Here is a 27184-nt window from a genome sequence, read left to right as displayed (position 1 = left end):
TGCTGCACCTGGGGCCCCTGACACCATCACTATGTGGCCCCTACACCTGATATATAGGAGCTGAGTAACTGCAGCAGCTGGGGCCCCTGACACCATCACTATGTGGCCCCTACACCTGATATAGAGAAGCTGAGTAACTGCAGCACCTGGGGCCCCTGACACCATCACTATGTGGCCCCAACACCTGATATATAGGAGCTGAGTAACTGCCTCACCTGGGGCCCCTGACACCATCACTATGTGGCCCCTACACCTGATATATAGGAGCTGAGTAACTGCAGCAGCTGGGGCCCCTGACACCATCACTATGTGGCCCCTACACCTGATATATAGGAGCTGAGTAACTGCAGCAGCTGGGGCCCCTGACACCATCACTATGTGGCCCCTACACCTGATATATAGGAGCTGAGTAACTGCAGCAGCTGGGGCCCCTGACACCATCACTATGTGGCCCCAACACCTGATATATAGGAGCTGAGTAACTGCAGCAGCTGGGGCCCCTGACACCATCACTATGTGGCCCTTACACCTGATATATAGGAGCTGAGTAACTGCAGCAGCTGGGGCCCCTGACACCATCACTATGTGGCCCCTACACCTGATATATCGGAGCTGAGTAACTGCAGCAGCTGGGGCCCCTGACACCATCACTATGTGGCCCCTACACCTGATATATAGGAGCTGAGTAACTGCAGCAGCTGGGGCCCCTGACACCATCACTATGTGGCCCCTACACCTGATATATAGGAGCTGAGTAACTGCAGCAGCTGGGGCCCCTGACACCATCACTATGTGGCCCCTACACCTGATATATAGGAGCTGAGTAACTGCAGCAGCTGGGGCCCCTGACACCATCACTATGTGGCCCCTACACCTGATATATAGGAGCTGAGTAACTGCAGCACCTGGGGCCCCTGACACCATCAGTATGTGGCCCCAACACCTGATATATCGGAGCTGAGTAACTGCAGCAGCTGGGGCCCCTGACACCATCACTATGTGGCCCCTACACCTGATATATCGGAGCTGAGTAACTGCAGCAGCTGGGGCCCCTGACACCATCACTATGTGGCCCCTACACCTGATATATAGGAGCTGAGTAACTGCAGCAGCTGGGGCCCCTGACACCATCACTATGTGGCCCCTACACCTGATATATAGGAGCTGAGTAACTGCAGCACCTGGGGCCCCTGACACCATCACTATGTGGCCCCTACACCTGATATATAGGAGCTGAGTAACTGCAGCAGCTGGGGCCCCTGACACCATCATTATGTGGCCCCTACACCTGATATATAGAAGCTGAGTAACTGTAGCACCTGGGGCCCCTGACACCATCACTATGTGGCCCCTACACCTGATATATCGGAGCTGAGTAACTGCAGCACCTGGGGCCCCTGACACCATCACTATGTGACCCCCACACCTGATATATAGGAGCTGAGTAACTGCAGCAGCTGGGGCCCCTGATACCATCACTATGTGGCCCCTACACCTGATATATAGGAGCTGAGTAACTGCAGCAGCTGGGGCCCCTGACACCATCACTATGTGGTCCCTACACCTGATATATAGGAGCTTAGTAACTGCAGCAGCTGGGGCCCCTGACACCATCACTATGTGGCCCTTACACCTGATATATCGGAGCTGAGTAACTGCAGCAGCTGGGGCCCCTGACACCATCACTATGTGGCCCCTACACCTGATATATAGGAGCTGAGTAACTGCAGCAGCTGGGGCCCCTGACACCATCACTATGTGGCCCCTACACCTGATATATCAGAGCTGAGTAACTGCAGCAGCTGGGGCCCCTGACACCATCACTATGTGGCCCTCACACCTGATATATAGGAGCTGAGTAACTGCAGCAGCTGGGGCCCCTGACACCATCACTATGTGGCCCCTACACCTGATATATAGGAGCTGAGTTGCTGCAGCAGCTGGGGCCCCTGACACCATCACTATGTGGCCCCTACACCTGATATATAGGAGCTGAGTAACTACAGCACCTGGGGCCCCTGACACCATCACTATGTGGCCCCTACACCTGATATATAGGAGCTGAGTAACTGCAGCAGCTGGGGCCCCTGACACCATCACTATGTGGCCCCTACGCCTGATATATAGGAGCTGAGTAACTGCAGCCTATGGGGCCCCTGACACCATCACTATGTGGCCCTTACACCTGATATATCGGAGCTGAGTAACTGCAGCAGCTGGGGCCCCTGACACCATCACTATGTGGCCCCTACACCTGATATATAGGTGCTGAGTAACTGCAGCAGCTGGGGCCCCTGACACCATCACTATGTGGCCCTTACCCCTGATATATCGGAGCTGAGTAACTGCAGCCTATGGGGCCCCTGACACCATCACTATGTGGCCCTTACACCTGATATATAGGAGCTGAGTAACTGCAGCAGCTGGGGCCCCTGACACCATCACTATGTGGCCCTTACACCTGATATATCGGAGCTGAGTAACTGCAGCAGTTGGGGCCCCTGACACCATCACTATGTGGCCCTTACACCTGGTATATCGGAGCTGAGTAACTGCAGCAGCTGGGGCCCCTGACACCATCACTATGTGACCCCTACACCTGATATATCGGAGCTGAGTAACTGCAGCAGCTGGGGCCCCTGATGCCATCACTATGTTGCCCTTACACCTGATTTAGAGGAGCTGAGGAACTACAGCACCTGGATCCCCTGATACCATCACTGTGACCCTTACCCCTGATATATAGGAGCTGAGTAACTGCAGCACCTGGGGCCCCTGACACCATCAGTATGTGGCCCCAACACCTGATATATCGGAGCTGAGTAACTGCAGCAGCTGGGGCCCCTGACACCATCACTATGTGGCCCCTACACCTGATATATCGGAGCTGAGTAACTGCAGCAGCTGGGGCCCCTGACACCATCACTATGTGGCCCCTACACCTGATATATAGGAGCTGAGTAACTGCAGCAGCTGGGGCCCCTGACACCATCACTATGTGGCCCCTACACCTGATATATAGGAGCTGAGTAACTGCAGCACCTGGGGCCCCTGACACCATCACTATGTGGCCCCTACACCTGATATATAGGAGCTGAGTAACTGCAGCAGCTGGGGCCCCTGACACCATCATTATGTGGCCCCTACACCTGATATATAGAAGCTGAGTAACTGTAGCACCTGGGGCCCCTGACACCATCACTATGTGGCCCCTACACCTGATATATCGGAGCTGAGTAACTGCAGCACCTGGGGCCCCTGACACCATCACTATGTGACCCCCACACCTGATATATAGGAGCTGAGTAACTGCAGCAGCTGGGGCCCCTGATACCATCACTATGTGGCCCCTACACCTGATATATAGGAGCTGAGTAACTGCAGCAGCTGGGGCCCCTGACACCATCACTATGTGGTCCCTACACCTGATATATAGGAGCTTAGTAACTGCAGCAGCTGGGGCCCCTGACACCATCACTATGTGGCCCTTACACCTGATATATCGGAGCTGAGTAACTGCAGCAGCTGGGGCCCCTGACACCATCACTATGTGGCCCCTACACCTGATATATAGGAGCTGAGTAACTGCAGCAGCTGGGGCCCCTGACACCATCACTATGTGGCCCCTACACCTGATATATCAGAGCTGAGTAACTGCAGCAGCTGGGGCCCCTGACACCATCACTATGTGGCCCTCACACCTGATATATAGGAGCTGAGTAACTGCAGCAGCTGGGGCCCCTGACACCATCACTATGTGGCCCCTACACCTGATATATAGGAGCTGAGTTGCTGCAGCAGCTGGGGCCCCTGACACCATCACTATGTGGCCCCTACACCTGATATATAGGAGCTGAGTAACTACAGCACCTGGGGCCCCTGACACCATCACTATGTGGCCCCTACACCTGATATATAGGAGCTGAGTAACTGCAGCAGCTGAGGCCCCTGACACCATCACTATGTGGCCCCTACGCCTGATATATAGGAGCTGAGTAACTGCAGCCTATGGGGCCCCTGACACCATCACTATGTGGCCCTTACACCTGATATATCGGAGCTGAGTAACTGCAGCAGCTGGGGCCCCTGACACCATCACTATGTGGCCCCTACACCTGATATATAGGTGCTGAGTAACTGCAGCAGCTGGGGCCCCTGACACCATCACTATGTGGCCCTTACCCCTGATATATCGGAGCTGAGTAACTGCAGCCTATGGGGCCCCTGACACCATCACTATGTGGCCCTTACACCTGATATATAGGAGCTGAGTAACTGCAGCAGCTGGGGCCCCTGACACCATCACTATGTGGCCCTTACACCTGATATATCGGAGCTGAGTAACTGCAGCAGTTGGGGCCCCTGACACCATCACTATGTGGCCCTTACACCTGGTATATCGGAGCTGAGTAACTGCAGCAGCTGGGGCCCCTGACACCATCACTATGTGACCCCTACACCTGATATATCGGAGCTGAGTAACTGCAGCAGCTGGGGCCCCTGATGCCATCACTATGTTGCCCTTACACCTGATTTAGAGGAGCTGAGGAACTACAGCACCTGGATCCCCTGATATATAGGAGCTGAGTACAGCACCTGCTGGGGCCCCTGGTACCATCACTGTGGCCCTTACACCGGTGCCTTGTTATAAGGCCCATTCCATTATAAATCTGTATCCATTGCTGTTGCGCTCTGCTGGGACTCGGTGTGCCACCTGCATTACGGGGCCCCTGAATACTCTGCACATAAGGGCCCTCTTGCTGCTCTGTAATAACGGATCCCTGCATGGTGTGGACCCTTTGACTTAAGGACCCCCCTGTAGGTGCTGCACACCAGTTATCAGGTTGCACGGTGGGGTCCGGGACCCCTGATTTTTGTACTGGCTCTGGAATATATGTTCATTATAAGGGTTCTCTTCTCAGACATCTATTCTCCATCCGTCTGTCTCGCCCGTATTCACCATCTCTCCCAGGAGGTTTCCAGAAAAAGGGCAGAACCTGCTGGACTTTTGTGAAAGTTGACAGATCTGTTGAGCGCGGCTAATGCCTCCTGGGACCTGAGGTTTGGGACACTTTATCGGTGCCAAAATGCAGATTCAGTGTCCCTGGCAAATTGCAGCTCACCTGCCTGTTGTGCTCGGCACTGTTCTCTCCCGGCACAGAGATGTCACAGATCGCTCCTGCCGGGGATTCAGGAGCCTCTGCTGACGTTAAGGCTACAGAGCGGAGGCTTCTGTTCCACTCCGCTCTATCCACCGGGCAGGACTCCCAACATCATTCTGATTGATAGCAGGATCCCGCTTTCTAATTGGGGGAGCCGGTTGTCAATCAGAACGATGTTGGAAGTCCTGCTCTGTCACGTCAGCTGAATTCCCGGGAGGAGCGGTCTGTGACATCTCTGTGCAGGGGAAGAACAGCGTCGGGCAAAACAGGCAGGTGAGCTGCAGTTACCTGCCATATAGTGCTTGTATTTCCATAAAGTCCCAGACACTAGTAATCTGGCCCGTGCCCTGCAGGCTCTGCAGACAGCATTGTATTCTTCTTTATATATACCTCCTTCTTTCCATTTGATAAACGTTTTTCTTCCTTTTCAACACACTTTTAAAGGGAATCTGTCCCCTTTTGTTTGGCCTTGCAGCTGCTGGCATAGACATCGGGGGCTTATCTACAGCATTCTGTAATGCATTCTGTAATGCTGTAGATAAGCCTCCGTTGTACCCTGAAAGAGAAGAAAAACACGTTATATTATACTCACCGAGGAGGGCGGTCCGATGGGTGTCGCCGTCCCGTCCGGCGCCTCCCTTCTTCATGCGATGACGTCCTCTTGTCCCGTCCTGTAATGGCGCAGGCGCACTGCTCTGTTGAGGGCAGAGCAGAGTCCTGCAGTGCACAGGCGTCGGGGGAGGTCTGGCGTCTGCGCACTGCAGAATTCTGCTCTGCCCTCAACAGAGCAGTGCGCCTGCGCCGGAGCCATTACAGGATGGGAGAAGAGGACGTCATCGCATGAAGAAGGGAGGCGCCGGACGGGACGGCAACACCCATCGGACTGGACCTCCCACCTCGGTGAGTATAAGGGTATGTGCACATGGTGCGGATTCTGCTGCATTGTACAGTACCTTTATTTCCTATGGAAATTTAAAAAAGCAGTGCATATGCTGCAGATTTTTCCGCGCGGTTTTGCTGCGGTTTACAATCCGCAGCATGTCAATTGTTTGGTGCAGAAACGCTGCAGTTTTACACCTCATCCATTATGAGGTGCAAAGCCGCAGATAAACCGCATGACTTTTGTCCTGCGGATTTACCTGCGGTTTTCTCTCCAAACTCCGCACACCCAAAAAACTACGTGTGCACATACCCTTATATAACTCATTTTTCTTCTCTTTCAGGTTACATCGGGGGCTTATCTACAGCATTACAGAAAGATGTAGATAAGCCCCTGATGTCTATGCCGGCAGCTGCAAGGCCAAAAATAAGGTGACAGATTCCCTTTAAGTTCTGTGTTCATCCATTCTGGTTTCCTTAATCCTTCTCTGCCATCCAACGTACTTTCATGTCCATGTGCCCAGGGCCTGTCTGACTATGGACAGAATAGTACGTCATAGCGATCACCGCGCACTCGGAGGATGTGCGGCCGATCGCCGCCAGGTATCAACTGATTCTCACAGCTGACACCCGGCACTAAGTGCCAGAAGTGGTCACAGACTGCTCCCGGAACTTTAACCCCCGAAATGCTGTGATTAAACACGATCGCAGCATTCCGGGAGCAGGCAGAGGTCTGACAGACAGCTCTGCCTTTGGATTGGAGACCCCGCAGCGTGACACGGGGTCCCGATCGCTCCCATGGTAACCCAATGACGTCATCTGGGTTATCAGAGCTAAGAAACTTCCTGACATGCGCAGTGCATGATCAGTAAGTCTCTTAGGTCAGTGCACAGCTGACAGCTTATATAGCATGCAGATGCTGCTTCATCTGCATGCTATAGAAGCGATCAGTCTGCAAAAAATGATTGTCCCATAGTGGAACAAAGTAAAAAAAAAAGTCAGAAAAAGGTAAAAAAAATTTTTTTAAATAATTGTAAAAATATTTTTAAAAAATAATAAAATCAATATTTATTCTATCACTAAATAAATTTGAATGAAAAAAAATGTAAACAATAAAAGTACACATATTTAGTATCGCTGCATCCGCAACGACCCAACCTTTAAAACTGTCCCACTAGTTAACCCCTTTAGTGAACACCATAAAAAACAAGGCAAAAAGCAATGCTTTATCATCATACCACCGAACAAAAAGTGGAATAACACGCGATCAAAAAGACTAATATAAATAAACATGGTACCGCTGAAAACGTCAGCTTGTCCTGCAAAAAATGAGCCGCCACACAGCATCATCAGCGAAAAAATAAAAAAGTTATAGCTCGTAGAATAAAGCGATGCAAATATAATTATTTTTTATATAAAATTGTTTTTATAGTATAAAAGCGCCAAAACATAAAAAAAGGCAAATGAGGTATCGCTGCAATCGTACTGACCCGAAGAATAAAACCGCTTTATCAATCTTACCGCATGCGGAACGGTGTAAACGCCCCCCCCCCCAAAAGAAATTCATGAAATGCTGGTTTTTGTTCATTCTGCTTCCCAAGAATCGGAATAGAAAGCTATCAAAAAATTTCACGTGCCCGAAAATGGTACCAATAAAAATGTCAACTCATCCCGCAAAAAACAAGACCTCACATGATTCTGTGGGCCAAAATATGGAAAAATTATAGCTCTCAAAATGTAGTGATGCAAAAACAATTTTTTGCCATAAAAAGAATCTTTTAGCGTGTGACAGCAGCCAAAAAGAAAAACCCGCTATAACGCCTCTTTCGCACGTCCTGTTATTTCCGGTATCGGAGATGTCAGTGTGTGTAATACTTGCGGCACACATGTGGCATGCGTGTGCCTCATCACTACAGTTAGCGCTGTTCCCCGGCGCCGGGTGCTGAACACAGCTCTCATCATTCTCCCCTGCTCTGACAGCGATCGTCGCGAGCAGGGCAGAATGATGAGAGTTAAATTTAAGTAATAAAACAGACAGCAGGCGGCGTCTGATGGGACTATTACTCCCATCAGCCTACCCCTGCAGGCTGGTAAGGTGCCATAGATATTGACCCCCCCAGCCTAAAAATAGCTGCCCAGAAAAGGCACATCTATTAGATGCGCCAATTCTGGCGCTTTGTCCGGCTCTTCCGACTTGCCCTCTAGCGGTAGCAAGTGGGGTTCATATTTGTGGGGTTGATGTTACCTTTGTATTGTCCAGTGACATCAAGCCCACCACCGGCTTACCAGCCTGAGAATACCAACACCCAGCTGTGAGTTATGTCTGGCTCATTATCAAAAATAGGGGGGAACCCACAACGTTTTTCTTTTAATTATTGTTTTTATTTACAGTGCAGGAGCACTCTCCTCGCTGCTCCTTTCCGTCCCTCCTCCCCTCGCTGCTCCTTTCCGTCCCTCCTCCCCTCGCTGCTCCTTTCCGTCCCTCCTCCCCTCGCTGCTCCTTTCCGTCCCTCCTCCCCTCGCTGCTCCTTTCCGTCCCTCCTCCCCTCGCTGCTCCTTTCCGTCCCTCCTCCCCTCGCTGCTCCTTTCCGTCCCTCCTCCCCTCGCTGCTCCTTTCCGTCCCTCCTCCCCTCGCTGCTCCTTTCCGTCCCTCCTCCCCTCGCTGCTCCTTTCCGTCCCTCCTCCCCTCGCTGCTCCTTTCCGTCCCTCCTCCCCTCGCTGCTCCTTTCCGTCCCTCCTCCCCTCGCTGCTCCTTTCCGTCCCTCCTCCCCTCGCTGCTCCTTTCCGTCCCTCCTCCCCTCGCTGCTCCTTTCCGTCCCTCCTCCCCTCGCTGCTCCTTTCCGTCCCTCCTCCCCTCGCTGCTCCTTTCCCTCCCTCCTCCCCTCGCTGCTCCTTTCCCTCCCTCCTCCCCTCGCTGCTCCTTTCCCTCCCTCCTCCCCTGGCTGCTCCTTTCCCTCCCTCCTCCCCTGGCTGCTCCTTTCCCTCCCTCCTCCCCTGGCTGCTCCTTTCCCTCCCTCCTCCCCTGGCTGCTCCTTTCCCTCCCTCCTCCCCTGGCTGCTCCTTTCCCTCCCTCCTCCCCTGGCTGCTCCTTTCCCTCCCTCCTCCCCTGGCTGCCCCTTTCCCTCCCTCCTCCCCTGGCTGCCCCTTTCCCTCCCTCGTTGCCCCTTTCCGTCCCTCCTCCCCTCGCTGCCCCTTTCCGTCCCTCCTCCCCTCGCTGCCCCGTTCCGTCCTTACCCTCCTTCGGTCATTACTTGCATACTTGTTTATATAACCTCTGTGCTGGTCCTTGGCTTCCTTCTCTCTCTCCTGCGGAGCGTCCACATATCTTGCTCTCACCTTTGTAGATAATCCCTTTCATCAGGTGACATGTTCCAGGTCTTTCAGTTTCCATCATGTCTTGCTTTCGATCTTCCCAGGATCTTCAGGTGGCAGAATGAGTGTCCCGGATTACATGCAATGTGCCGAGGACCACCAGACCCTCCTAGTGGTGGTCCAGTTTGTGGGGGTCTTGAAAAGTGACAATTTCTTCAAGATCTACAAACGCATTTCTTCAGTGTCTCAAGTGAATGCCAGCAACTCCCAGCGTGCCCTCTACATCCGCTACCGCCATCAATATCCGGTGGAGAACAACGACTGGGGAGATTTCCAGACCCATCGGAAGGTGGTGGGCCTCATCTGTGTGGCAGAGTGCGGCCTCCTGAACGAGCTGTCCCCCATTCTGCGCAAATACGAGCAGAGCAAGGAAGTCTACAGCTCCACCCTGTACGACTCCCGACTCTTTGTGTTTGGGCTGAAGGAAAAACTGCAGGACCAGTCTCGAACTGATGTAGCCATCTACCCCAGCTACGAAGACTGCGAATCGGTGGAGAAATGGGTGGAGGATTTCGTCCAGTCCTTGTTCATTGTATTAGAAAGTAAAAGGCTGGACCGGACGAGCGAGAAGTCCGGGGAGAAAATCCCTCTGCTCTATGTGCCCTATGAGAAGAAAGATTTTGTGGGTCTGGATCCTGACAGCAGGTAGGTCTCACTACAATGAAATCCAAGGTACCCTGCGTTGTGGATTCTCAGTGACACAATCCCCAAAATATTCCGCTAGGCAGGTGCAGTCACTGTGTACATACATTACTGGTCCTGAGTTACATCCTGTATTATACTCCAGAGCTGCACTCACTATTCTGCTGGTGCCGTCACTGTGTACATACATTACTGGTCCTGAGTTACATCCTGTATTATACTCCAGAGCTGCACTCACTATTCTGCTGGTGCCGTCACTGTGTACATACATTACTGATCCTGAGTTACATCCTGTATTATACTCCAGAGCTGCACTCACTATTCTGCTGGTTCAGTCACTGTGTACATACATTACATTACTGATCCTGAGTTACATCCTGTATTATACTCCAGAGCTGCACTCACTATTCTGCTGGTGCAGTCACTGTGTACATACATTACTGGTCCTGAGTTACATCCTGTATTATACTCCAGAGCTGCACTCACTATTCTGCTGGTGCCGTCACTGTGTACATACATTACATTACTGATCCTGAGTTACATCCTGTATTATACTCCAGAGCTGCACTCACTATTCTGCGGGTGCAGTCACTGTGTACATACATTACTGGTCCTGAGTTACATCCTGTATTATACTCCAGAGCTGCACTCACTATTCTGCTGGTGCCGTCACTGTGTACATACATTACATTACTGATCCTGAGTTACATCCTGTATTATACTCCAGAGCTGCACTCACTATTCTGCTGGTGCAGTCACTGTGTACATACATTACTGGTCCTGAGTTACATCCTGTATTATACTCCAGAGCTGCACTCACTATTCTGCTGGTGCCGTCACTGTGTACATACATTACATTACTGATCCTGAGTTACATCCTGTATTATACTCCAGAGCTGCACTCACTATTCTGCGGGTGCAGTCACTGTGTACATACATTACTGGTCCTGAGTTACATCCTGTATTATACTCCAGAGCTGCACTCACTATTCTGCTGGTGCCGTCACTGTGTACATACATTACATTACTGATCCTGAGTTACATTCTGTATTATACTCCAGAGCTGCACTCACTATTCTGCTGGTGCAGTCACTGTGTACATACATTACTGATCCCGAGTTACATCCTGTATTATACCCCAGAGCTGCACTCACTATTCTGCTCTTGCAGTCACTGTGTACATACATTACATTACTGATCCTGAGTTACCTCCTGTATTATACCCCAGAGCTGCACTCACTATTCTGCTGGTGCAGTCACTATGTACATACATTACATTACTGATCCTGAGTTACCTCCTGTATTATACCCCAGAGCTGCACTCACTATTCTGCTGGTGCAGTCTCTGTGTACATACATTACATTACTGATCCTGAGTTACATCCTGTATTATACTCCAGAGCTGCACTCACTATTCTGCTTGTTGCCATTGGAAACAGCCAGCAAGCAGAACTGTAAATACAGTTATGTGCTGTCACACTGCCCATTAAGAAGTGAATGGGAGCAAGCCGTTCCTTTTGTTACTTGTGACTTATAGATGGACTTTCTTCATATCCCTCTGTCAATGATAACAACAGAGATCACTCAGATCCCTCCGCTGCCACCAATTTGTCAAACAACCAACAGGGGGAATCGCGCAGATCTCCTGGCCCTTAGTTTGTCAGGGGTAACACTCAGCTGCCTCGGATAGTCAGGACAGTTGACAAGTAAATGACGAGTGATGGATGAGGTCACTGCTGCTTTCACTACTAGGCCGGTTAATGGAGAATTATCAGTGAGCTTATGGTATATCCCCCTCCAATGCCACCACATGGAATATACAGGGGCTTCTCACAACATTAGAATATCATCAAAAAGTGAATTTATTTCACTTCTTCAATACAAAAAGTGACTCTCCTATATTCTATAGAGTCATCACACACAGAGTGATCTATTCCACGGGTTTATTTCTGCTAATGTTGATGATTATGGCTTACAGCCAATGAAAACCCAGAAGTCATTATCTCAGTAAATTAGAATACTTTATAACAACAGCTTGGAAAATGATTATAAAATCTGAAATGTCCTACTGAAATGTATGTTCAGTAAATGCACTCAGTACTTGGTCGGGGCTCCTTTTGCATCAATTACTGCATCAATGTGGCGTGGCATGGAGGCGATCAGCCTGTGGCACTGCTGAGGGGTTATGGAAGCCCAGGTTGCTTTGATAGCAGCCTTCAGCTCGTCTGCATTGTTGGGTCTGGGGTCTCTCATCTTCCTCTTGACAATACTCCATAGATTCTCTATGGGGTTAAGGTCAGGTGAGTTTGCTGCCAATCAAGCCCAGTGATACTGTTGTGTGTACACCAGGTATTGGTACTTTTGGCCGTGTGGACAGGGGCCAAGTCCTGCTGGAGAATGAAAAGTCCATCTCCATAAAGCTTGTCGGCAGAGGGAAGCATGAAGTGCTCTAAAGATTCCTGGTACAGTGACGAAATAACTATTTGACCCCTGGCTGATTTTGTAAGTTTGCACACTGACAAAGACATGAACAGTCTGTAAATTTAAGGGTAGGTTAATTTTAACACCTTAATAAACACAGTCTGATAACTAATAAATGAAGCAAACAAACGTCAATATTTCACATATACACAACCTCCTGAGAATTATTTGGAGGCAAGACGAGAAAAATGGCAAAAAATTCTTTGTAAGATTGAAAATAAATCTTTATTCATTGAAATATAATAAAATGGTTAAAGTTTTTTTTTCTACACATCAAGCTAACGGAACATGATGAAGAACAGCACTGGGAAATGTAAGGGGAGTACCAAGAACACACAAATTGCTTTAAAAATCAATGCATAAAAAATACAAAAATGTATGTAAAAAATTATTTTTTGCAAAAGTGCATGTCGCATGTGAAACTTCAAAATCTGAATATCTCAGAAAAATTGGTATTAGAATTATATCAATGATGATAGACATGCCCACCACATGCTTATAATGAAAAAAATCATGCAAAAAAACAAAAAAACACTGAAAAAAAACTCCTCAGTGATATGCATGAAAGTGTAACTGCATGCAAACTGCTGCACAAAAAAGGAAGGGATGTGAAATAATAAAATACAAATATCACCCAATAATGGAGTGTCTCAAAATAGATGGAAAAATATACCACTTAATAAAAAAGATTTTTTTTTTATATTTTTTTTCACTTTCACTTTTTATTTTTATTCATTATTTTTCATATTATGTTTATTATTTTATAATGTATTCATATATTTGTTGAATATATATTTGTACATTCATTATGAATAACTAATTTTTTATTTTTATTTTTTTGCTTTTTTCTAGTATTAATATTTTACACATTCATTATAAATTTACACATCATATATGCACAGTATATATTTGTTTTTTAATTATCTATTTTATCTGTCACGCATGTCACTTTATAAAAAAAGAAAAGTTTTTTCTTTCACTATAATAAGGGCTAGTAGTCATTAATGATATTTCATCATTAGGCAGTAATTTTCTCTGTCCACAAAAAATCTTTTTTATTAAGCGGTATATTTTTCCATCTGTTTTGAGACTCTCCATTACTGGGTGATATTTATATTTTTTCCACTCATTCTAAATAATTATTATAGGGCGGTATGTTCTTATGTTCATTAGGCCTGTTTCACACTTACGTTATATGGCATCAGTTGTAATCCATGAAAAGTGCTGCCAACGGATCCGTTTCCGTTGTGAGAACAACGTGTGCTATCGGACGATGTTTTGACGGGATCCGCCGATCTAGGAATCTTAAAGGAACCGCAGGCTTGAAAAAAGGACCGCCGATGTAGCCGGGCCTCGAGACGAGAGCGTGGCCGCGGGACGAGCCGCGAGACGAGAGCATGGCCGCGGGACGAGCCACCAGACGAGAGCGGGGCCACGGGACGAGCCGCGAGACGAGAGCGGGGCCACGGGACGAGCCGCGAGACGAGAGCGGGGCCGCGGGACGAGCCGCGAGACGAGAGCGGGGCCGCGGGACGAGCCGCGAGACGAGAGCGGGGCCGCGGGACGAGCCGCGAGACGAGAGCGGGGCCGCGGGACGAGCCGCGAGACGAGAGCGGGGCCGCGGGACGAGCCGCGAGACGAGAGCGGGGCCGCGGGACGAGCCGCGAGACGAGAGCGGGGCCGCGGGACGAGCCGCGAGACGAGAGCGGGGCCGCGGGACGAGCCGCGAGACGAGAGCGGGGCCGCGGGACGAGCCGCGAGACGAGAGCGGGGCCGCGGGACGAGCCGCGAGACGAGAGCGGGGCCGCGGGACGAGCCGCGAGACGAGAGCGGGGCCGCGGGACGAGCCGCGAGACGAGAGCGGGGCCGCGGGACGAGCCGCGAGACGAGAGCGGGGCCGCGGGACGAGCCGCGAGACGAGAGCGGGGCCGCGGGACGAGCCGCGAGACGAGAGCGGGGCCAGACGAGAGTGGGGCTGCGGGACGAACCGAGAGCGAGGCTGTGGGACGATCCGCAAGATGAGAGCGGGACGAGGTGAGAGAGAGAATTTTTGTGGCTCCCGACACGGCATTTCATGGTTAAAACTGCTCCTGGAGCAAACCTTCCGGGCATGCGCAGTTGAAAATAGCGGACCGTCAAACATAAAAAACGTTGCAGTGTCCGTCTGGTCCGCCCGGGAGCCACAAAAATTCTCACGGATCCGTCAAATAACGGATCCAACGGATGACCATCAGTCAAAATCCACCACTAATGCAAATCAATGGGGGAAAAAAACATCCGCCGAAAAATGGGCAGATCCGTTTTTTTTTTTTAAATGGCGGATTTTGACTGATGTAAAAAAACCTGAAGTGTGAAAGAGGCCTTAGCAATATCTCATCACTGGGCGGTACGCTTCCCTGCCCTGAGGTCACCGTGACTTCCAGTCCTGCGCACCAGGTTCCCATGCTTTAGAAGCATGTGTTCCAGCGCTGACACTTTCTTTGCATTCGGATAGATCGGAGTAGCAGTGAAGCTTCATTAAGACGTCCAGGTGTTGACATGATCTATTACAGTATAAAACAGCAGCACCTCCGTGGCCATTTCCTTCACGCCCCCATAGAAGAAGCACTCTGCGAAACGGCGCTGTCGGGGTTGGAGGATGCTCACTTTGAGGTCTGTCGCCGTATGCCCTTTTCTTTCCTGTTTTCCAATATGTGGATCATGGTGGCGCACTGAAGCTTTTTATATTTATGCACTGGTCACTTTGAATTAATTTCTCATGGACATATGCTTTCTACCTTTTAGTCTACAGATCATTATAGCGCACTGGAGCGCTGTATGTTCGTGCATTTGTTGTGTCTAATTTAACTGTTTAATTGCATGCAGTTGTTGCATTTGTGCACTGAACACTCAAGATTTATTGTTGCAACAAACTTATATTTATTTTTAGGCTTTTTAGCTTCTAATTATCTGGATTGTAACATTATTTCACACCCCTTCCATTTTTTGTGCAGCAGTTTGCATGCAGTTACACTTTGATGCATATCAATGAGGAGTTTTTTTTCAGTGTTTTTTTTTTTTTGCATGATTTTTTTCATTATAAGCATGTGGTGGGCATATCTATCATCATTGATATAATTCTAGCACCAATTTTTCTGAGATATTCGGATTTTGTACTTTCACATGCGACATGCACTTTTGCATTAAATAATTTTTTACATACATTTTTGTATTTTTCTTGCATTGATTTTTAAAGCAATTTGTGTGTGTTCTTGGTACTCCCCTTACATTTCCCAGTGCTGTTCTTCATCATGTTCCGTTAGCTTGATGTGTAAAAAAAACCTTTTACACAATTTTATTATATTTCAATGAATAAAGATTTTGTTCAATCTTCCAAAAAATTTTTTGGCATTTTTTTTCGTCTTGCCTCCAAATAATTCTCAGGAGGTTGTGTGTACATATAATTTTAACACCTGTATATTCCCCAATACGGTCACTGCCAACTCCACAATTAGATGAAAGGCCACCGCCAATCTTTTATCCATGCCTATGGGACCCCCATTACAGGTAGTGTATCACTTCATGGATGCGATTTATAAAGCATGAGAAACAGCTATTTTATTTATTTAATCCGCAATGTAGGCAGTGTTTATAAAAAATATACAAAACGGAAAAAACGATACGACAAATACAGTTAATTAAATAAAAAGGATAAACAGAAGAAATATACTAAACCTGATGTAGCAGGGTTGCCTTTGGCTTTTATGAAAGGGAACTCTTCGTTTTTGGGGGTCAACGGGCAGATCTAAAGTAAACTATCTCCCAGGACTGAGAAAGATTATAATTTAGGATTTGCTTTTATTAACCCAAGTTCCACACACATACATCTGTTCTGGTGACTCATAACAGAGCGGCTCATGCTGTGGAGCTCAGGATTTTACAAATTATGGGATTTCCAAATTCCACAATATCTTCGCTCCTGGAGGTCCCAGGCGGGAGATATTATTGTCTCAATTGCTGTACTGTCATCACGATTTTACCTTTTATATAGCTAGGAAACATGGCATGGATAGCATCATCTATCTGGTGCGTTATTAACTTGAAAGGTGCCATGTCAACCATCCAGTGACGAAAGACAATGCGTTAAGTTCGTCACCACTCCGAAAATAACTTTCATGTCTGTCTTATCTGTCGTTCATAAAAACCTAAATTCATAATTTCTATAAGGAGGAAAAGGATTTTAAGGTAATATGCTTGTTTTTCTGTTCAAAGCTGATGCTAGAGGCGATAGGTTATCTGTTATGAATGAGTCACCAAAGGAGGAAAAACAAAAATACAAGCTAAGTCCAGAAAACCGGAGAGGTTGGTAGCTATCGGATTGCAGACCCCTGATCCTATCACAACAACTAACAGTAGCCGTGGGGGGTTCCTACGATGCCCTAGACCCCTCGATCACAGCCGGAGAACTAAATAGGCCTAAAGAAGGAAAGGGGAAATCTAAACTGCCCCAGAGCAGACCCCAAAGCAATAGGCAGCCGCCAACATATAATGACGGTGAAGCAAGATGAAAACACTAACACAGAAAGATAGGTTGAGCAAACCATGGGGCCCAAGCTAACTAAAAAGGACAGGATAGAAAAGCTGCTGTCTGCAATCCGTAAAAAACCCTACCAAAAAAATGTCCCAACCGTCTGATAGGAAAAACAGGCCCTGAAGTCTCTAGGACTTCATAATGACTATATCAGCACTCAGGTAAATTCTGAAGACAGAGCAAAGAGACAAACTGATCAGAGACAAAAATGGAACTCAGCACACCCCCGACCGGGGATGGCTGAACTCCAAAAAACAAGGTAAACAAAACAAAACTAATAAGTTCAATAGCAGAGCAAAAACTTATCTTTGGGAAGCAGGAATCAGACTGGTCTCCAAGAATCCAGCAGAGAAATCACCAGCGACTCAGAAGGGCGTCGGCTGCCTTATATCCAGTCAGAATTTCCTGTTACCCAGTCATCATCTACCAGATCAGGTGTTTGGTAATCAGCCTCACTACCTTCCTTCACCAGAAGAGGGAGTTCATCAGACATCGACGGTGAAGGGGAAAATGAACTCACAACAGTTATCTCTACTGTCCATAAATCTGTCGTATCCAAAGAAAGCCTCGCACGGTCTGCGATCCATCAGTTAATTCACTTTCATTACCTGTTCCCAGCAAGGGGTCATGTAGAGTTTAATAGAGTGCTAGCCTTGGCTCAGTATTCACTGTGGGAACTAGATTTAGAAGTAGATTTGTACAATGATGTCTATAACACCCTGGTTTCTGCAGACTCTTGTGCACCGTATCTTATTAGTGACCTGTCTCGTTCTTCATTCATCCACAGGCATTACAAGAAGCGCTGTCAGGGCCGTATGCGGAAACACGTGGGTGACTTAAGCCTGCAGGCCGGGATGCTGCAGGACGCCCTGGTCCATTATCACATGGCTGTGGAGCTGCTACGAGCCGTCAACGACTTTGTGTGGTTGGGAGGTGAGACACGATTTATCATTGATGTCCTGGGATCAATCATTACTGCGTTCGTCGGAAGATTATCCCAAGTTTAGAATACAATATTTTTATGAAAATATTTTATCAAAAAAAGATAAAAAAAAAAAAAAAAATTCACATCAATCTTTTAAAAAGGAGAAAAAAAAATAAACAAGTAAAATAAAATGCAAATTTTAAAAATGTTTTATTTCGTAAAAGTCAGGCAAAAAAAAAACAATATTGCTACTGCTTGAAATATACTAACATTACAGGGACAATTTTTTTTCCTAAATATAAAGAAAAAAAACAAATCAATTATATCATACTTAATATGTCCAACAGATGGCAAAAACAAGGTAACATTTTCTTTTTGTATACGGAATGTAGTCAGGCAAAAAATGAAAAAATAATAGAATATTTTGTCAGTAATATATTACTGGGGTTGTCCACTGTTTGGACAGCCTCTTCTTGATATAAATGTTTGTCCCCCATTAAATTTAAAAAAAAAGCCTATATTCACCTTCCGTTTTGGCGCCGTCCCAGAGCTCTCCTTAAAGTTGTTGTGACATGTGACCCTGGCACCCAAACAGCATGGGAGCCTCGGGGATGGCGCCGGCACGGGAGGAAAGTGTAGGCTTTATTATTTTATCGGGGCCAAGCGTGGGGTGTGAGAGAGGGTTGTCCAAGCATCGGAAGTAGTGGACAAGTTCTTAAAATAATATTAAAATAAATGCCGTATTTTTCGGACCATAAGACGCACTTTTTTCCCCAAAAATTTATGGGGAAAGTGGGGGGTGCGTCTTATGGTCGCAATGTTCCTACCTCCGAGGCTGGTGCTGGCAGCGGACTGTGCTCCGGTGCAGGGGTAGCGGTTCTCTGTGCTCCGGTGCACATCCCTTGCTGGCCGCCGCCATGTTGCGGTGGCCTCCGGGAGCATGGACGCCGGAAAGATGGCCGCCTGTCCGGGGACGGCGCATGCGCAGGTTCAGATCTCGTCCCGAGATCTCGGGGGACGAGATCCAAATCTCGGCAACGAGATCTCGTCACCCGAGATCTCGGGACGAGATCTGAACCTGCGCATGCGCCGTTCCCGGACCGGCGGCCATCTTTCCGGCGTCCATGCTCCCGGAGGCCACCGCAACATGGCGGCGGCCAGCAAGGGATGTGCGGGGGCCTCCGGGCTTGGAGGAAATGCCGGCGGAGCCGCCGCCCCTGCACCGGAGCACAGAGAGCCGCCAGCCTCACCCCACAGAGCCCACCTGCCCAAGCACAGCTGCCCCAGCACAGCTGCCCCAGCCCCAGCACAGCTGCCCCAGCCCCCAGCACAGCTGCCTCAGCCCAGCTGCCCCAGCACAGCCCACTTGCCCCAGCACAGCACAGAGCCGCCACCGCACGGGCCTGGACCACTGAATGACCCCTGTGACCACTCCTCCACCTGTGCCGGATCCCTTCCCAGGTAAGCTGAATTCGGACTGTAAGACGGACCCCCATTTGACACATTATTATTTTTTTCCCTATTTTCCTTCTGAAAATTGGGGTGCGTCTTATGGTCCGGAGCATCTTATAGTCCGAAAAAGGTAACTAAAAAAATATAAATTCAAATAACTAAGTGAAAAGTAAATATATATATATATATATATATATATATATATATATATATATATATATATATATATATATATATATATGTGTAAGATAAGAATAAAGAAAACTTTTAGAAAATAAGTTATAAAAATGTTTTTAGTTTGTAATAGTCAAGAAAAATACACATATTGGTATCTCTTGAATTATTTTAACTATAAATGTCTACATTTTTTCTTTTCTTCTAAACAGACCCCCCTGTTGTTAGTATAAATTAAGTATCCCTTAAGGTGTCCCACAAAACAATACAATAAACACACAAGACCAACACATGCAAAAACTTTGCTTTTATCTTAGTTTTGTATTTGGAATGTTGTGAAGCAAAAATGAATCTCCAGTTTGAAATGTAGTATAGTTCTTCTGATTTGCTATGTTGCTTACCCCATGTGCAGGGCATTGCAGTAGCTTAGGTATCCATGGTTATGACCACTCATACAGTACAGTTGTTAGTGGTCGTAACCATGCTACTGCAATGCCCTGCACATGGGGTAAGCAATGAAGTAAATCAGAAGAACTATACTACATTTCACATTGGAGGTATTTGCTAATATTATTTTTACACCTACTGCATTTTGCAATAGGACTTTGGAGATGAAAAAAGTATAGTCTAGACTGGATGCATTTGTAGCAAACCCTCAGCAGTGACACATATTGGGTCTACGGATTTTCAGCTGTTGGATATAAACAAGAATATTCTCATTTGCTGACAGCAAGCAGAGCGCTTGGATACAAAGTGCGTATTGCAACTCTGAAGAAGTTTATGATATGGCGAAACGTTCTAAAGAAAAGTTTTGATTTGTTTTAGTAGTTTTAATCCGGTGTTGGTGGGGGGTCGAGATCCTGAGATATTCCCCAGGGGGTCGAAGCGCTCAGTGAAGTATATGGGCTGATTTAGTTTCCTTAAAAGTTACCTGGCAGAACAGTGAGGATGTCACGGGCAGAACTAAGTGCCCCCCATACTCTGTGGACATTGTGATATGTTCCTTTTTGTTGCAGCTGCGCTGGAAGGACTGTGCTCTGCGTCTGTGATACATCACTATCCGGCAGGTACAGGAGGAAAGGTGGGCGCGCGCCGGACGCAGAACGTGGCGCTATCTGCTGATGCCGGGAGAAGGCACAGACCAGGTATGACCGAGGATCGTAGAGTTTCCTCTTTCCAGTCTCCAGCTTTTAAAGGATTAGTCTCATTTCCATAAAGGTGTGCTGTCGGATAGAGCTTGTAAATACAAGCACTTTCTAAATTCACTGTTTGTCCAAATTTTCAGCCATTGTTAAGATATTAACCCTTTTTTGCTTTTGTTTCCAGCTTGTTGTCTAGGAGACCGACCACTGCTACAGTCTAGCTGCGGTGGCCAAACTTGTGCAGCATTTACAATCTCTTTTCTGTTGAGCTTGTAAGTGCTGTTTTGATCGCCGGAAGGCACTGTTACCTCCTAATCCTGGGCAGCTTCAGCGCAGGGCATACAGGATAGACAGCAGAGATGGTCGGTCTCCAAGGCAACGAGCTGGAAACAAAAGAAAAAGGGATGATATCTCAAGAACGGCGGCAGATTTTATTGAACAGTAAATTGCAAAAGTGTTTGTTTTTACAAGAGCTATCGAACAGTACTCATCTGTGAAGATGGAAAAGCCCTTTAAAGTCAACGCTGATCATTGCTCCCTTACCTGTATCATGGGCTGATATCCTAAAGATGTTCATGCGTCCTCAGCCCTTTTCTAACGTGTGTCATATGGGTTCGTCGCATGTTAGAGAAAGGACTTGTCCCTCGGTGTTAAGGGTTTATTCCCATCTTCCTAGATAAATGTTATCGGATAGTGCTCAGGAAATAAACCCCAAGGGCTTTTTGCAATTTGTTGCTTATTAAAATTTTCATCTATTCTTGAGATATAGACACTTTAGTTTACAGCCTGTTACCCAGGAGACCGACCGCCGCCGCTGTTTAACTTTTAATCACAGCGCTGAAGCTGGAAGGGTTTAGGAGCTAAAAGCGCGCTCAAATGATCTGGGCCGACCTCCGAGCAGCTCGTAAAAGGCCAAAATAGAAAAAGCTTGTAAGCAACCCACATGTTTGGCCAACGCTTCTAGACAGCAGGGGGCGGTCGGTCTCCTAGGCAACGAGTGTTAAAAGAAAAGTGGCGACATCTCAAGAACAGCTTCAAATTTTAACAAGCAATAAATTGTAAAAGTGCTTGTTTTTACAAGCTCTATCCGACAATACTTATATGTGAGGACAGGAGTAACCCTTTATGTGGCATAGCATAGAGATGTATATAAAAAATAAATTATGATTTTTTTTTAATTATTATTATTAGTAGTATTATGTATGTAAAATCCACAACCAGAGAAGTTTAAATCAACCCCCTTCTCCCATTCTAAAAATTAAATGATAAAACTATAAAAAAAAAATATGATTTGCCATTGCTACTTTTATTTTTTTTTTAATTTATTTTACTCTTATATAGCGCCATTAATTCTACAGCCCTTTGCAGACCTCATCATCTTATCACCGTCTCCATTGGGGCTCACTGTCTATACTCACTACCAGTAGGTCTTTGGAGTGTGGGAGGAAACCCACTCCAACTCCTTGCAGATGTCGTCTTTGGTTGGATTTGAACCCAGGATCCCAGCGCTGCAAGATCACTGCAAACCACTGAGCCACTGTGTGCTAACCACTGAGCCACTGTGTGCTAACCACTGAGCCACTGTGTGTTAACCACTGAGCCACTGTGTGTTAACCACTGAGCCACTGTGTGTTAACCACTGAGCCACTGTGTGCTAACCACTGAGCCACTGTGTGTTAACCACTGAGCCACTGTACTTCTGTAAAAGTCCAGTCTATTAAAATATAAGATTTTTTTTTTATTGCTTTTTTATTTTTGTGAAAGAGGCGAGATAACCCGGAAACAGAAATTCTGGGTTTTTTTTTTTTAAATTTTTTTTTCCTTCTGCCTTTAACACTACAATTAATAAAAATTATATTTTATGTACAGCTCGCCCTGCAAATACCGCAGGTCCTTATATATATCAGCATCGCTGCAATCGCACCGACATGGAGAATCACGTTATCGGGTCATATTTACCGCACGAGGGGAAAAAAAAAAAGTTTTTTCTTTATTCATTATTTCACCCTTTTGTATTTTTTTTTTTCTGTTTTTCTAAATTATAATTATACCAGTTTAGACTGAAAATGTAAATCATTACGGCTCCTGGAAGAAGAGGAGGAAAACGGGAAATGGCAAAAATGAAAAATTTGTCGCTGTAGGAAGGGGTTAAATCTCGGCACAGAGTCCATGAATTTTCACTCTTGAGAAGGAAATAAAACACTACTAGACGCATCGGGCAGGGGCCGTTCAGGCTCCTTTGCAGATAAACCCCTTTTGCACCCCCCAGTTTATACCGTCCTTAGTGCGCAAATGGACATGGAAAGAAACCCCACAAAATAGTCCCTTTGTCATTGAGAATTATATCAAGCACTTGTCTGTTGGCTTTAATTGACTGCAAGAGGAGCATGCTTTACACTGCAGCTCTGCTTTTTCAGATTAGCAGTTATTTGGCCGGTCAGAGCTGATTTTTTTTTTTTTTTTTTTATTTATTTATTTACAGAATTGATTATTATTAGATCAGGTCACATTTAAAAGGACAGAACTGGAGATTTGCTCTAAACTAACTGTGTTTAATTTTTGTTGTATAACCAAGTTGGTGTGTGTATTCCGAGTGGCACTAACTCTGTCTTTTCTTGCTTTTCATGGATCCAGGAGCTCAGGAGGTTCTCATAGATCCAGGTAAGTAAAAATAAAATCTGCACCCCCCCCCCCATTCGTGTAATGTATGGTCAGCCCAGAAGCAGCTTGCAAATACAAGCACTTTATCAATTTACTGCTTATTCAATTTTTCAGTCGATCTTGAGATATTAACACTTTTCTAGTATTGGTTTTTGTTTGTTTACAGCTTGTTCCCTGGGAGACCGACCACCTCTGCTGCACGGCAGGACATGAGTGGTGCTTGCCAGCTCTTTTCTTTTGAGCTTGTAAGGACTGTTTTGCAGCTGGCGAGTTCTGTTACCTCCTAATCCTGCCAGCGCTTACAAGCCAGACCGCAGCGTTGGCCGGTCTCCTAGGCAATGAGCTGTAAACTAAAGAAAAGGGAGGTATTGATATCTCAAGAACGCCGCCAAATGTCAGAAGATAATAATCCTTTAAAGTGTCGTTCCCAACATTGAAAATTCATCACCTATCGGCAGGTTAGGTGATCACCCTGATCGGTGGGGTCCGAGCATTAGAGCCCTCACTAATCCTAAAAAAAAGGAGCTCCATAATGGCCCCTTGTGTAGAGTGATGACTGTACAGTCTCTGTAGTCTGTCTGTGGGACTGCTGGAGACAGATGAGCGTAGTGTTTGGCATTTTCCAGCAGCAAATTAGACAATGAATGGAGCGTTGCCTTGCAAGCATGTCCATCACTTCATTCCGTCACTGTCATTCACTCTCCCCTTCTTTGGACACAATTGACTTCCGGAGGTAGCAAGAGATCAGCTGCAGTTCTCACTTCCTTCAGATATCTGATTGATCTGTAGGAGAGAACTGAGAGCCAGTGCTGATTCGCCTCAGGGATTGCATGACATAATGTCACTGGAGCCCTGGGAGAGCCACTGCTGACACTGCTGGAGCGACGCCGAGTATAGATGTTTTTATAACTGGGATTGAGAAGGGGTTGTCCAAGTAATGGACAACCCCTTTAAGCACCCCATACACATTAGATTAATGTCAGTTGCACTCACTCATATTGGGTTCGGACGATGGTCACGTGTGTGGGGCTCCGGCTGACTGATTGTCAGGGGAGATACTGATCAGGCACGTCCAATTTCAGACTCCCAATCGCAGTGTTCACCGGGAGATAAACCATCAGCGGAGATTACAAAAAAACAGGAGCTCTTGACTGAACGGTGTATGAGCATGATTCAGCCGACAGCCGTCCGATGTGTATGGAGGCCTTTACCTGACATCACTAATCTTGGTATATGAAATTACACTTAAGGGGATTGTCCCCAGCTGTGGATTCTGCATCCTGCAGCAGCTCTCAGCCCTCCGGCTATTACCACCATATACCCACGTGTAAAGCACGAAACCCTCGGCCTGTAATAGTGTATATAAGGGGGCTCATGCCACAGCCGAACCCCACAGTCAGCCTTACCTCAGCAATGGCTGATAACAGGGAGCAATAGAGAACACTGAAGTGCACATTAAACAGAGGTCAGATTGATGAAGACACGTGCCGTTAATAATATACATGTTTCCAGGCGCTCTTTCCACCAACGGGATAAACATGGACGCCAGCACCGAGATCGGACGCGCAAAGAACTGCCTGAGCCCCGACGATATCATAGAGAAGTACAAGGAGGCCATCTCCTACTACGGAAAGGTGGGCTGACCTGCCGGCTGTGGGAGGTTTTCATTAGAACTATGGGGTAAGAGGTTTATCCAGCGCCTCCCGCGCCCATAGAGAGGTGGAGAGACGTGCAGACATGGCACCCGCCAGCTGCTTGGCAGGTATCCGTCATGCCGTCAGATACGCTGCGCCCTACTTTTGGGCAGATACCTTTCAGGCATCCTAAGGACGTGTCACCTTCTGCACCTTTACTATAGCGAGGGGCGCTGGATTACCCCTTTATGTTGGGGGGAGATGTGTCTCCTATCAGAGACATTGTACATTTCGGGTGGGCAACTCTTTTCTTAACCAAGTGTTGTGTTCAGTCCAAGGCGGCCGGAGTGATTGAGCTGGAGACCTGTGTGAAGGCCGTCCGGGTCCTGGCCATACAGAAGAGGAGCATCGAGGCTTCAGAGTTTCTACAGAACGTGGTCTACATAAATCTGGGCCAGGTGGGCTGATATCTCGACAATGCGGTGTTAACATTTGGCCATTAGGTGGCGCTAGAGCCTTATATATTGTGAATTATTTTGTAGGGTCTATGCTCTGATGTAAGTCCCAATACCGTAACCCCTTGACTGCTGCCTGTATGTGCTTTTATGGCAGCTTAACTAAGGGGTCTACAGAATAAACCATGCATGGGTGTCCCGTCTACACCTAAGCGGGTGTTCGGCTTTTCAATGACCACTTGCTGCTGTTGTAACCCTTAGAACACTAGGGTTTAGACTGACTGCAGCATTTTTAACCCCTTAGCACATATGGATATAACAGTGCGTCTCTTCCTTGGTCAGTGCGGCAGACCCGTCCATGTGCGGCAGATGCCATCTGTGTTACCCGGCCAGCACATGACACTATTAGCAGTGAGTGGAGCTTTATTAATCATTTAGGTGCTGATACTGATGCATGCGTCAGCTCCCATTGCCCTCCCCCCATCTCGACATGTTCGTGGGGTGCAGATGGGTTATCATGGCAGCAGAACCCCCACATGACTGCTAACCTACGAAGGTCAGCGACTGGCTGGACTTCACAGGAAACAGTGATTTGTCCTATATATCGCCAATACTATGGTATTTCAGTATAAAGAACAAGCAATAAAATATCGAGGGCCAAAGGCCTTAAGGAGACAAAAAAATAAAGTGGAAATTAAAACAAGAAATTTTGAAAAATTATAAAATAAATAATTCAATATTTGATTTAGCCGCATCCGTAAAAGTCCGTTCTATCAAAATATAAAATTAATTAATCTGATCGGTAAACACCGTAAAGAGAAGAAAAAAAACGAAATTCTAGAATTGCAGTGTTTTAGTCTCTGCACCTAACTAAAACAATATCAATAAAAATCCATCAAAAAATCATCTGTAATCCAATAAAAGCGTCAGCTCGGCTCACAATAAAAGAGCCCAGCACCACTCTATTGACGGAAGAAAACGGTCTCAGAAAATGGAGAAACAGGCCTGGTTTATTTTTTTTGTGCTAATTTTTTACATACTTGCTAGTTTTTTGACACCACCTAAAATAAAAATGATGGCTCTTGGGAAAAAGGGGAGAAAAACAAACAAACATGAAAAGATTAAAGATCGTCCGGGAGGGAAGCTAAGGCAGTGTGCCCACATTGCAGAAATGCTGCGCAATTGTCCACAGCATTTCCGCAACTCTCTGCCGCGGGTAAAACGCATGCGGAATTCACAAGCGTTTTGCAAGCGTTTTTAGCTCGCAGAAAGCTAGCGCTTTTCCAAGCGATTTGAAGCATCGCTTGGAAAAGTGATTGACAGGTTGGTCACACACAAGCATAGTACTTGACAAGTGTGACCACCTTTTTACTACTGATGCTGCCTATGCGGCATCAATAGTAAAAGATAGAACGTCCAAGGGGGGGGTGTTATGGCATTCAAATGAGAACTGGTCGTTTCCTCCTACTCTACTAAAAACCTGCCCTCTATAGCAACAACCCCACCCTCCATAGCAACAGGCCCTCCCCGTCCACATGAACAAGCCCTCCTCACACAGTAACAAATCCTCCCCCTCCAGCAACCTCAGTGCAGAGAGCAGAACCACCCAGCTGCTCTTCCCCCAGACACACGCTG

At 47.0% G+C, this 27184-nt stretch overlaps 1 protein-coding gene across 4 annotated transcripts in view; it reads left to right on the top strand.

Annotated features, from left to right (window-relative positions):
• Nucleotides 1-27184, top strand: part of TRAPPC9 (trafficking protein particle complex subunit 9) — a 691224-nt gene that overhangs the window by 5789 nt on the left and 658251 nt on the right. For all 4 annotated transcript variants that reach the window (XM_073590384.1, XM_073590386.1, XM_073590387.1 and 1 more), the window contains exons 2-7: nucleotides 9458-10058; nucleotides 17894-18039; nucleotides 20674-20802; nucleotides 23434-23460; nucleotides 24973-25094; nucleotides 25427-25552. In XM_073590384.1, coding sequence (XP_073446485.1) covers nucleotides 9475-10058; nucleotides 17894-18039; nucleotides 20674-20802; nucleotides 23434-23460; nucleotides 24973-25094; nucleotides 25427-25552 — 1134 coding nt within the window. In that variant the 5' untranslated portion in view covers nucleotides 9458-9474. The remainder of the gene's footprint in view (nucleotides 1-9457; nucleotides 10059-17893; nucleotides 18040-20673; nucleotides 20803-23433; nucleotides 23461-24972; nucleotides 25095-25426; nucleotides 25553-27184) is intronic.

This window comes from Dendrobates tinctorius, unplaced genomic scaffold (genome assembly GCF_039654945.1).
Source record: "Dendrobates tinctorius isolate UK_male_01 unplaced genomic scaffold, ASM3965494v1 ptg000116l, whole genome shotgun sequence".
NCBI lineage: Eukaryota > Metazoa > Chordata > Amphibia > Anura > Dendrobatidae > Dendrobates > Dendrobates tinctorius.
This window is presented reverse-complemented; position numbering and strand designations above follow the sequence as displayed.